This window comes from Poecilia reticulata, chromosome 18, assembly GCF_904066995.2.
Source record: "Poecilia reticulata chromosome 18, P_reticulata-male-v2, whole genome shotgun sequence".
Lineage (NCBI taxonomy): Eukaryota > Metazoa > Chordata > Actinopteri > Cyprinodontiformes > Poeciliidae > Poecilia > Poecilia reticulata.
This window is the reverse complement of record NC_088847.1, coordinates 22,513,127-22,525,641: the sequence shown is the minus strand read 5'-3', so window position 1 is coordinate 22,525,641 and position 12,515 is coordinate 22,513,127. Positions and strand designations below refer to the sequence as shown.

Sequence of the window (12,515 nt, the reverse complement as noted above, 5' to 3'; positions counted from 1 at the left end):
TTAGCATGGCTAACAAACACTAGGGCACTAATAATTAGTTCAACTAATGCTAAAGCACTAACTATAAACATTAACTCCACCAATTCTGAAGCACTAATTAATTCAACTAACTAAAGCACTAATAATTAGTTCAACTAACTCTAAAGCACTAATAATTAATTCAACTAACTCTAAAGCACTAATAATTAGTTCAACTAACTCTAAAGCACTAATAATTAGTTCAACTAATGCTAAAGCACTAACTATAAACATTAACTCCACCAATTCTGAAGCACTAATTAATTCAACTAACTCTAAAGCACTAATAATTAGTTCAACTAACTCTAAAGCACTAATAATTAGTTCAACTAACTCTAAAGCACTAATCAATAGTTCTACTAACCCTACAGTCATGGCCAAAAGTTTTGAGAATGACACAAATATTATATTTTCACATGATCTGCTGCCCTCTGGTTTTCATGTGTGTATGTCAAATGTTTTCATCACATACAGAAATGCATTAGCAATCATATTCTGAGTAACAAAAGCTTTTATTGACAGTTAGAATGAGTTAATGCAGCAAGTTAATATTTTCAGTGTTGACCCTTCTTCTTCAGGACCTCTGCAATTCTCCCTGGCATTCTCTCAATCAACTTCTGTACCAAATCCTGACTGATAGCCGTCCATTCAGCACCATCACTGCTTGCATTTTGTCAGAATTCCTAGGTTTTTGTTTGTCCACCTGTCTCTTGATGATTGACCACAAGTTTTCAATGGGATTAAGATCTGGGGAGTTTCCAGGCCGTGGATACATATTCCATAATCCCCTTAAATATTGTATTCATGTTTATATCTTGTTCTCTACTGTCCTTGTTTTATTTTGTTTCTGTATGTTTCTTATTTGAAATAATTATTGGGGGAAAAAAGAAACAGAAATGCTGCGTAAGCAGTCTTCACCCACTTCAAAATAAGAGCATGAATGTGAACATCTAACTACTTGATTTTTTTAAAGGTTTTTTTGGCTCTTGTAGCCCTTATTTGATAGGCCACAAATAAAGGCTGTCTTTCATTCCCCAGGAAAGGTGGGGAATGAAGGAGGGGGGAAAGCATGGGCAGGGGTCGCCAGGCCGGGAATCGAACCTGCGACAGCGAGTAGGGCCTCATATGTGGGTTGTGCTTAACCCCTGTGCCACTAAGGACCCCTAACTATTGATTGTTAACGATCTATAAATAAAACGTCTACAGAGATTTAACATTTTATTCATCTGAAAGTATCCAGAAAAACATTTTATTCAAGGGAAGCCAGAAAAGCCAAATGTTTTCAAAGTTGGCAAAAGCGATAAACAGGAAATTAGCTCTGCTGTTAGCTCGTTAGCAGACTAGCTGGCATGCTCACCACTAGAGGTTTGCATACTCTCGTGCATGACATATTAACTTTTAATAACCAGGTTGTCACACCCAGGCAAAAGGAAATTGCTTGACTTGGATTCACTTTTGATTTTTGGAAAAAGACTTAAAACTTTGGACTTGTCCCTAAAAGACTTGATGGTTGACTTTGAATTTGGTGAAAATTATTTATGAGATTCTCCGGTGGTGGTGAATTAATACATTCCTTATTATTAATAGTTTAATATTGGGCAATCATTGCACCTTGTCTAAATGAATTATCTGAAATAATTTAACAGTAATAATGATGAGTGCCTTTACCACAGCCATGCTTTGTGTATAATTTAGACACTTACCATTACCCTCTGCAATGACCTAACCTCTTATAACACCACCTTTCCCTCTTTGTGGCCTCTTTCCTGACATCTTTTTGTCTTTTGTTCTCTTGTAAAGTCAGTTTAACATTCATGCTACTTTTAAAAGTGATATCATGAGACTCGGGTAACAGTAAACAGAGAGGTAATGTCAGCGGTCGAATCCTGAAGCCTTGTTTTTAGTCTTTTTTTTTCAGCCTCCCTTTTAAAGCCTCCTTTGTGACGAAGATTGAGTTTTTTTCTTCATTGGCAGAATTTTTAGACTCACTTGTACGACTGATGCAACAAACATCTCTAATGAAAACAAATGAACCTTCTTGTAGTTTTGACACAAAGACGCCCCCGCCCAGCTCCGACTAACAGCGCAGACTGTATCTGATGCCAGCGCCAACGTAGCTCAGGCGTTTCTGTGTGTGTTCGCCTCTTGGCTTCACTTTGAGTCCTACAAAGACTGGAATTAAGCTGCTGCTATGACCTATGAAACAATGTGGGGGTTTTCTTGGAAACCTCATGAGGACTTTTGATAGAAGCAGCTAAGAGTTTAGTCAAAAATACTAGAAGACTAATGTGTGTAGTTTTAACAGAAAGCAGTCACAACTGTTAGGTCTCAGAGCAGGTCTGTAAATTAGAACTGTGTTGAAAAAAACAATCTGAAAATAACATATAGTATAATGAGAAGTAAACATTTAAAAATACACGAGTCTGTACAACAATGGCCTGATGTCAGTGTGAATTTTATACATTTTTATATTTCTATTTGGACCTCAGCTGCTTCTACAAACAGCCCAGCCGCTTCAAAAACACCCGGTGCGTTTTTTGGTAATAAGTTCATTTTTGTTTAGTTTTTTTTGCATTTGGAAAATGAGACGTTTCAAAAACTTTTAGAATGTAATGTCACAAATCAGTAGGCATGGCCCGTCACCTAGCAACCCCTGACAAGCCCAGTCCGTTACCTAGCAACCTCAGTGAAGCCCAATCCGTTTTTTTCTTTTGCATTTTCTTGTTGATTGTATGTTTTTTCCTGTGTCTGCAGCATCTATTGTGTAATTATTTTTGTTTGTGTTTCTGAGTTTGCATCATTCATGTATTTGCTGTGATTTTATTTAATTTTTTGTCTCATTTGTACTTGTTGGTTACTGTTGGGAAAAAGTGATGGGGTGTTGATGCTTTTCTTGTAAAACTTTAAATGTTACTTGTATGATTGAAACAACCAGTAAGTTTCTTGTGGATATTTTATAATGTCATCCTTGAAACACACAAAGACATAAAATTTCCTCATATGTTAGGGCTTATTGAGGGAAGGAAAGAATGCTTTCTTTCTTCTGAAAGAAGAAGGAAAGAATGCTTTCTTTCTTCTGAAAGAAGAAAGAAAGCTTAAAAGCTTTCATTCTATTGCTTTAAAGTTTTTACACTGTATTTCCCACATTTTTAATCTATTGTTTTTAATTTATCCTTTATTTTTGCTCTTATTTAATCACGTCCTTCCCTTTAATTTCAGGTGTATGACCAGGAGTTGGAGAAGGTTGAAGGTTTTGAGGGTCTCTCTGATTTCTGCCAAACATTCAAACTGTACAGAGGAAAGACTCAGGATGAAGGAGAAGACCCTTCTGTGGTGGGAGAGTTCAAGGTAGAAGCCAAAATGGAGGCCACCTTTCAAGCTCTGATATTTGGGTCTAGGTGTTTATTAAGTGAAACCCGTTTTGTGACGCCTCCTTTGTTATCAGGGTATGTTTAAAATCTACCCGGTGCCAGACGACCCGTCAGCTCCTGCTCCGCCCAGGCAGTTCAGGAAGCTGCCTCCCAATGGCATCGAGGACTGTGTGGTCCGGGTCTACGTCATCCAGGCCCAAGGACTGCAGCCCAAAGATGCCAATGGGAAGGTGAGTCTTTGATACACCTACCTGGAAACAGATTATTTTATAGTTAGATTTAAAATGAAACATCCCTGTCTTTTTAGTGTGACCCTTATGTCAAGGTCACTTTGGGGAAGAAGACCATCAGTGACCATGAGAACTACATCCCCTGCACCTTGGACCCGGTGTTTGGACGGTGAGTGATGTTCCTTTGCTCCGCCGGTTTGGAGAAGAGCCCAAAGGTTCAATAAGGAAAACCCGATTCATTCCTGAAATACGCTGATGGAAGAATGTGAGATTATTTAGTCAAATTTCATCCATCCGTCCATCCATCCAACCAATTGTCTGTCTGTCCATCCATCCATCCATCCATCCATCCATCCATCCATCCATCCATCCATCCATCCATCCATCCATCCATCCATCCATCCATCCAACCAATTGTCTGTCCATCCTACCAACCGACATCCATCTGTCCATCCATCCATCCATCCATCCAACCAACCAACCAATCGTCTGTCCATCCTACCAACCGACATCCATCCATCCATCCATCCATCCATCCATCCATCCAACCAACCAACCAATCGTTTGTCCATCCTACCACCAACATCCATCTGTCCATCCATCCAACCAATTGTCTGTCTGTCCGTCCATCCATCCATCCATCCATCCATCCATCCATCCAACCAATTGTCTGTCCATCCTACCACCAACATCCATCCATCCATCCAACCAACCAATCGTCTGTCCATCCTTCCAACCGACATCCATCTGTCCATCCATCCATCCATCCATCCATCCATCCAACCAATCGTCTGTCCATCCTACCAACCGACATCCATCCATCCATCCATCCATCCATCCATCCATCCATCCATCCATCCATCCATCCATCCATCCATCCAACCAACCAATCGTCTGTCCATCCTACCACCAACATCCATCCATCCATCCATCCAACCAACCAATTGTCTGTCCATCCTTCCAACCGACATCCATCTGTCCATCCATCCATCCAACCAATCGTCTGTCCATCCTACCAACCGACATCCATCCATCCATCCATCCATCCATCCATCCATCCATCCATCCATCCATCCATCCATCCATCCATCCATCCATTCAATCAACCAATCGTCTGTCCATCCTACCACCAACATCCATCCTTCCATTCATCCATCCGTCCATCCATCCATCCATCCATCCATCCATCCATTCTTTAACCAGTCATCCGTCCGTAAATCCATCCAACCAATTATCCATCTTCCACCAAACCTTCCGACCAACCAACCATCCATCCAACAACCGGTCATCCGTCTGCTCATCCAGCCATCTATCCACCAGCCAATATCCATCCATTCATCCCTCGATCCATCTTTCTCTCCACCAACCCATCCATTTGTCCAACTGACTGACTGTGTTTCTGTATTTCAAGTCTGATGCCTGTAGGAATATTTACTGTATATTGTTATTCTGTGTTTTGTATTCATGTCTTAGACATTGGCTACAAAACCCCCTCATAAAATAGAAACTTGAGCCTGAAACTTGGATATAAAAACCTGGAGGAGCTTTAAAGTTTTGTAAGACTCTAAAACCTAATATCATTAAATATGACAAACATCAGTGAGACAAATAGCTGTGCAATCTTCAAACCAACCATTTTTGTAAGAATAAAAGGAAGAAAGTCAATGTTAAAGTCCAAAAGTTCCTGTTAGCTCCATGCTATGTTTGCGTAACAGGAAATAAGATGATCTGGTCAGGTGAGGTCAAATTTTTAGCTTTTTTTGTAGACATTCAAAGCAGTATGTGGAGTACTGACATTAGTCTTAGCACACCATCCCTATGGTAAAACATGGCAGTGGCAGCATCATGTCATGGTCATGGTTTACTTCAGCGGGGACGTGGAAGCTGCTCTGACTGGATGGAAAGATACAAACACAGAGCAGTCATTGAAGAAAACCTTCTGGAGGCACTTTACAGTTCTGCACCACATCCTGTTGGTCTCTCCCATTAACCCCCAATAAAACACATGGAAGTAGGACAAAATGGTCATAGGGGTGTGAATATTTTCAAAAGGCAATGTATAACTTTACATCTCACCTACCTCTGAACTCTGTCTCATTTAATGTGTTCACTGGTGGGTGGATTTGCTTTTTCCAGCCCAAAGCATGACTCAGATTGAAGGCAATCTTTTCCATGAACACATCAAACATGCTAACAATGGACCACTAATGACTGCATTTATTACATCACCTCCAATAAGCTGACAGATTTATCTTGTTCTTGTTAATTAGCCACTACATCCTGATCTTCTCGTCTTTCGTTTCGTCTCTGTTGTTTTCCTGCCAGTAGGGGTCAGTATACACAAACCAATCAGATCTGGAGAGAGAGCTGATCACAGGCAAAAACCACACAAAGTGACAAAACTAAGGGATCATTCTTTAAAAAAACATCCAAAATAATCAATTTCATATTTATATCACTGTCCAGACCTACAGTTTAATAATAGGTAGCATAGAAATATCCTCCATTGGGTACATTCAGGTGTAACCGCAGCATTGGGTCATGGAGGTTCACAAAAACAAACAAAAAGTGTTAAGAATATATATAAAAATAAGATTAAGAATAAAAATCATATTGATAACATTCTGCACAAGATTATAACTTAAAAATACTTTGCCGTTATCAGAAATTGCATAGTCCAATCTGAGGGATGTTTAAATTTTTTTAAATATACATATTGTGCATTTTTATTTGCGCATTATTCTAATTTAACATGCTAACTCCAGATTTGCTAATGATCATGTAGTAAAGAAACAAAGCAAAATGTGAATATTTAGTCTTTTTGGCCGGTGTGCATCCTTTTTTTATGGAGGTTTTCCTTCTGTTACTAAATGCTTGGGGATGATGACTACCATTAGTTTTAGTTGTTAGCAAAGCACGCTAATTATTAAATGTACATTAATTGAGAAAGAGATGCAGTGCTTTGCTATTAATTGTCAGTACTACAACAGGGATACAAAAGTCCAGTCATATCACCTTTTACAAGTCAGTGAAAGTGTTAATAAAAAAAGCAAGGGAGAGGGAAGTAGGTCAGCTAAGCTAGCTTGACTTTGACAATCTGATCATGGATGTGCTGCAGAATTCGGTGTGTTTCGATTTATTTAAAAAAACAAAAAAAACAAAGGCGACCTACACACAAACTCTGACAGATCATCAGTAGAGCAGGAGTTTTAATCAACCACCGCTGTGTTCAGATGATCACTTATTTAAAAATAAACATCAAGCCTGAAAACATAAAACCGTCCTGTTCTTTGTGCGATAAATGTTTGGGTGGTTTTTGGTGTTGAATTCTTATACACTAGTGGAGCTGTTCTCAGCCAGTTGCTATGGCAATGGGTGTGTATAGAGTAACTGACACAGATTGTGAGAAAAAAGAAGACTATAAGTGGTTTTGAGTTGTTCTGCACTGATTTAATAATACCTAAATCTCCAGGTTTTATTTAATTAACAGAGTTGTTCTACCGGCTTTGGATGGCAAGCAAAATAATCGTCTTTTTGCCCTCCAGCGTTGTGCACATGCACAAAATTTCTGGACGTAAACAACAACATTAGCTTCTGTTTGTGTTTCCGGGATTCGGAAACGGAAACATTCGGTTCAGTTGAAGCTGTTTTGTCTGCAGGTTGTTCGAGCTCACCTGCTCGCTCCCTCTGGAGAAGGACCTGCGGGTGATGTTGTACGACCACGACATGCTCACCAAAGACGAGAAGATCGGAGAGACGCTGATCGACCTGGAGAACCGCTTCCTGTCCAAATATGGAGCCACGTGCGGCCTGCCGCAGTCCTACTGCATGTGAGTAAACACACCCACCTCTAACTGGGATTACGTCTTCCAGAACTTCGCTTTCTTACAGATTTCTGTTTTTAAATATTAGATCAGGGGTAAACCAGTGGAGGGATCAGCTGACTCCCAGGCAGCTGCTCTGCAGGCTGTGTGAGCGACGAAACCTGAGGAAACCCGTGTATGAAGACGAAGCAGTCCGGTTCAGAGGGCAGAGATACACGGCCGCGGACCTGGGTGAGCAATACCCGCTCAAAATAAAACGGCTTCCTCTTTCATGACTTTATCACTCCTCCTTGATGTTTGTTGACATTTCATCTTGCAGACGTAGAAATGGTGATGTTTCCTTTCGTCTAAATGTGAAAATGTGGTTGAAAGGTGAAGAGGCGTCTGTTGAACTTTAACTGTGGTCCAAAATGTGGTTGCTGTTGTTTAAATGGGCCGACCAAGCCTGAAGTTTTGAGGTTTTTATTTAGGCTGAATTTAGCTGGGACCTTTTGGGGGGAAAAGTCAAATTTCAACGTTTTATTTTCTGGTCTAACCAAAGATAAGGACTGACAGATGTAAAAACTATCTCCATTGACGTCCAGTGTGTGTAGTTGTTTCTGTAGTTGTTCTTACAGCTATGTTTCGGTCCTCACCACAGCATTACCATCAGGCTAAAGGCCTTATCCAGCCACTATGCACCTCTTGTCAATGCCTTGACTCTGGTAAACAGTTATTACAGTGGTTTCCAAAAGACAAAAAGCACAAAAATATGACAGGAAAACAGAAGTGCGACTTTGAAAAGCAGAAGTGGAGCCTTCTGCACAACCAACAAGAATTCATCAAGTTGTTTCTGGATGGTAAATTGACAACAAAGCATGTTTTCCAGCAGTCATTTTACTGCATACATTAAAAAAAGAAAACATATTAACAAAAAAGGATTTATTTGTTAGAAGTAATGAAATTAAGTTTATCCAAGGGAATATATGAAGTTTATTAAGTTGTCATGTTACACAAATGTAAATAAATTAATTTGGCAAACTTAATTTGATCACTTGCAACATATTAACTATATTTTTAAGTTGGGACTCCTTTCTAATTTTTTCATTCCATATTGTGGTAAAATCAGCTGACCAAACGTGCTGGAACGCTGCTTGGGTTGCTAGGTAACGGGGCTTGGCTTGGCTGGGGTTGCTAGGTAACAGGGCTGGAACTCTGCTTGGGTTGCTAGGTAACGGGCTGGGGTTGCTAGGTAACGGCACAGTGCCCATGGAACGTGACAAAGTCAGAGATTCACACTACCTTTATTGTTTTTAAACATAACATCAGGGATACACTGCATAACAAAAAACTACGATGCATATCGGGTCACAAACAGACACAAACTGTAAAGGAGGACAGGATAAGAACCAACAAGTCATAGTTTCCTCCAGTCTGAAGCGATCCGCGCCATCTTAGCAGTTAAGCGCCTAACAAAGCTTAGAGCAACAATGACTTCGAGACGAACAAAAAATATATATTTACACTCTTGATCAATGTTTGAGAGAAAGATGTTTGACCAAAATTGCTAAATATTTCAAACTTTAGACTTTTTGGATAGATAATGAAAACGCCTTAAAAAAAGGACAGCTAGGTTTGTTTTTTAGTGCTTGATCTGTTGTTAGATCAAAATGGAAGTATAAAAGTGTGAATGTTGCATAAGAGTTCCACTGTAAATCAACCAGTATGACGTTGACCCTTCATCCTGACCTTTTTATTTCACCGTTTCTTCCATTATTTTCAGCTACTGTTGACAGGACGAAGCAAACACGTATTTATTATCGTAGATTAACCTGAAGAAATCCGTAATAAGCAGCTTAATTTCAGCCCTGATGCTCCGTCTCTCCGACTTTGCTTCCTCCTCTTCCCCTTACTTCTGCGATGAGGTGAGGAGGAAACCGCTGGACCACCTGAGGAGCAGAGCCATGAGATAAATGTTCAGGATCCATTTTGGCCCCTGAACCGAGGCCACACGCGCTCCAGGGCCGCCGCCGCCGCGCCGCGACTCGAGGTCACGGCTGTTGGTTTGGTGATTTATGGCGCAGTCGTGTGTGTGTGTGTTTGCCAACATCCACATCGCGGTCGCCTGTCGGTCAGCGAGGAGCGACGCCACGTTCTCTTTCCACGGTTGTCGCGGTTACCGTGCGTCAGCTCACTGCCCGCCGAGCGGACGCGCTAACTGGACGTCTCCCCTTTTTTCCGACTTATTAGCTTTTGTTCCACCATCCAGCTGAAGTCCTTTTTTTCACCCCACATCCAGAATCAAGTCTGTTTGAAATATTCTTTCCTTCTTTTCTCCTCCATCATGGCTACACTTTAAATGTGAACTAAAAGCTAAATTTATTACCCTCAGGCTCACATTTCAGTATCAGCTCTGAAAGTAAAACCAGGATCTTTAGCTGATTAGTTGTTGGTACCAATTTGTCGGAGCTTTTCGAAGTTCATTTGAACTTTATTTTAACTTTATTTACTCCCAAGGAAATAAATTTTCCAATTTCAGTAAGAGATTAACAGTCGACCTGAGAATTATTATAAATAATACAACTGTTAAAACTCAGAGAAAAGTTAAAATGACTGGAATGAAAAATGGACTAATGCAAAAATAATAAATATATAGTAAGAAATGCAAATAAATGAGTAAAAGATCATTATAATAAAGGAAATACACCAATGATGAATGAATCCATTAAAACAGTTGATTATCAACCTTGGTCACTAAAAATAAAATTGTATCTCATGAGTTTCACGTAGTCGACCTAAATTTGCCGTCTTAGACGTGTTTGGTCTTAAATGCTGTTTATTTCCGTTGTACACACATTAAATGTTATATCCATTCAGTCTGGTTCGTTCTGTAATTATTCCTGTCATGATAACAGAATTTTCCCAGAAATTATTGCGATAAACTATAATATTGTCATTTCCAGGGATCGTAATGGCAAAATAATGCAGCAACACGTTCTCATAAATGAATAAACCTGAAATTATAATCAACATTTAACACATTGAAATAAGCAAATAAAGCAACATAAACGACAAATAAAATGAATAAAATTATCCCTAAAAAAATGTTTAGTTGAGACCAAATTGGAAACTTTTATCATCCAGTTTTTGGTAGAAAGAGAAAAACAAGAAAATCATGGAAATTATTGAGCTTGTCTTAATTTATTTATTATTTCTTGACACATTGAATCCAATGTGTGGTTTGGGTTTTCTTCCAGAACTTTCCAAAACTTCACATGGAAAACTCCTCCTGTCTGATTCTGTAGTTATCTAGAAAAAACTCCAGAGTCTCTTGGACTTTCCCAGTTTTTTCACCTTAATCCAGTTTATCAAATCTGAATCTTAAATTAAATATGGAGGATAAAAATAAAATGACACAAACACATTTTTTTCCCCACTGTCTGAAGTTAAATCAGACTAAACTTTATTTGTTTCAGGTCAGGAGTTTTATTTTTTTTTTTAGGGCTGCACAGTGGCGCAGTTGGTAGAGCTGTTGCCTTGCAGCACGAAGGTTCTGGGTTCGATTCCCGGTCTTTCTGCATGGAGTTTGCATGTTCTCCCTGTGCATGGTGGGCTTTCTCCGGTTTCCTCCCACAGTTCAAAAACATGACTGTCAGGTTAACTGGTCTGTCTAAATTGCCCCTAGGTGTGAGTGTGTGTGTGCATGGTTGTGTGTCTCTGTGTTGCCCTGTGAAAGACTGGCAACCTGTCCAGGGTGACCCCGCCTCTCGCCCAGAACGTTAGCTGGAGATGCAGCAGCACCTCCTGACCCCACTGAGGGACACGGGTGCAAGAAAATGGATGGATGGATGGATGGATGGATGGACATTTTCAGCAACAAGGCAGTTCAAATAAATTCAAAGTAAAATACAAACTAAACAACAAAACCAAAGAAAAACAAAAAGGTAAAAGTACAAAACTGAACCATGTTTAATAAGAAAAGGGGTCCATAGTTTATAAACTAGTCGGTTTCTCTGGATTCTGATAATGTTGGTTCTGGTTGTCCTGGATTCAGCTCCAGATCTGTGCAGCATAAAGCGAAGTGTTGGTTCTGCATGTTAAGTAGTTTCTACGTTTGAAAAGCCGTTTCTCTACGTTTTGCTCCGATACGAAGCTGAGGTCAGTTAGATCTGATCAGAACCAACCAATAAACCCAAACGGAAGCATAAAAACATTCAAAATGTGGCTTTTATTTCCTTTCCTCCTCTATCTCCGGCTCTCTTTTTCCTCGCCGCCCCTTCCTGTCCCTGTCCTCCTCAGTCTTTCCGTCCTCTCCTCTCTCAGATGACTCAACGTTATCGGTCATAAACTCTCGACGTTGACCTCAGACGTTCAGAATTTCACTTCTCCAGGAAAATTCCTGGTTTGGTTGCGACACAGAGACGGCGCAGCGTGAATAATGAATCGGTCCTGCTCCAGTTCCTCCTGTTGACCTTTTTCAAACCAAACTCTGGCGTGTTTCAGATGACAGAGACGTGTCCAAGCGACACCTCGGTCCGGTCAAGGAGCGGCTGTCCCTCCACATCCTGAGGAAAATGGGCCTGGTACCCGAGCACGTGGAGGTCCGACCGCTCTACAGCCCGCTGCAGCCCGACATAGAGCAGGTAGCAGGCACGCTCTCACCCCGTAGCTCCAGCTGTGATTTCTGCTTCCTGATTGGCTGCTGGTCGTGTCCATCAGGGGCGACTGATGATGTGGGTGGACGTCTTCCCCAAGTCCCTCGGGCCGCCCGGACCCCCGTTCAACGTTACGCCACGCAAGGCCAAGAAGTAAGAACCCAAAACTAAAAGCTCTGGGTGGCTTCACACTGAGAAGTCATAGAAAGTTAAGTGGAAGGAAAAAGTGTGGTGAGTGCACCAGAAAGAGGGAGAACAGCAAAATCCATCCAGGATTTTCAAATTAAAAGCTGGCTGTGCTGTTTGTGGTTTTAAAGATTTTAATAAGCGTTTCCAGGGGTCATCAAAGGTCAACCTGTCACGATAACAAATTGCTGGACAATAAATTGTCCCTGAAATTATTGTGATAAACGATGATTTTGTTGTTTTGGCATAATT

At 40.5% G+C, this 12,515-nt stretch overlaps 1 protein-coding gene across 16 annotated transcripts in view; it reads left to right on the top strand.

Annotated features, from left to right (window-relative positions):
- The window catches only part of dysf (dysferlin, limb girdle muscular dystrophy 2B (autosomal recessive)), a 100,953-nt gene that overhangs the window by 69,578 nt on the left and 18,860 nt on the right, over positions 1–12,515 (top strand). For all 16 annotated transcript variants that reach the window (XM_008435628.3, XM_081600089.1, XM_017310460.2 and 13 more), the window contains 7 exons: positions 3,238–3,366; positions 3,464–3,619; positions 3,697–3,788; positions 7,279–7,449; positions 7,532–7,674; positions 11,926–12,065; positions 12,142–12,230. In XM_008435628.3, coding sequence (XP_008433850.2) covers positions 3,238–3,366; positions 3,464–3,619; positions 3,697–3,788; positions 7,279–7,449; positions 7,532–7,674; positions 11,926–12,065; positions 12,142–12,230 — 920 coding nt within the window. The remainder of the gene's footprint in view (positions 1–3,237; positions 3,367–3,463; positions 3,620–3,696; positions 3,789–7,278; positions 7,450–7,531; positions 7,675–11,925; positions 12,066–12,141; positions 12,231–12,515) is intronic.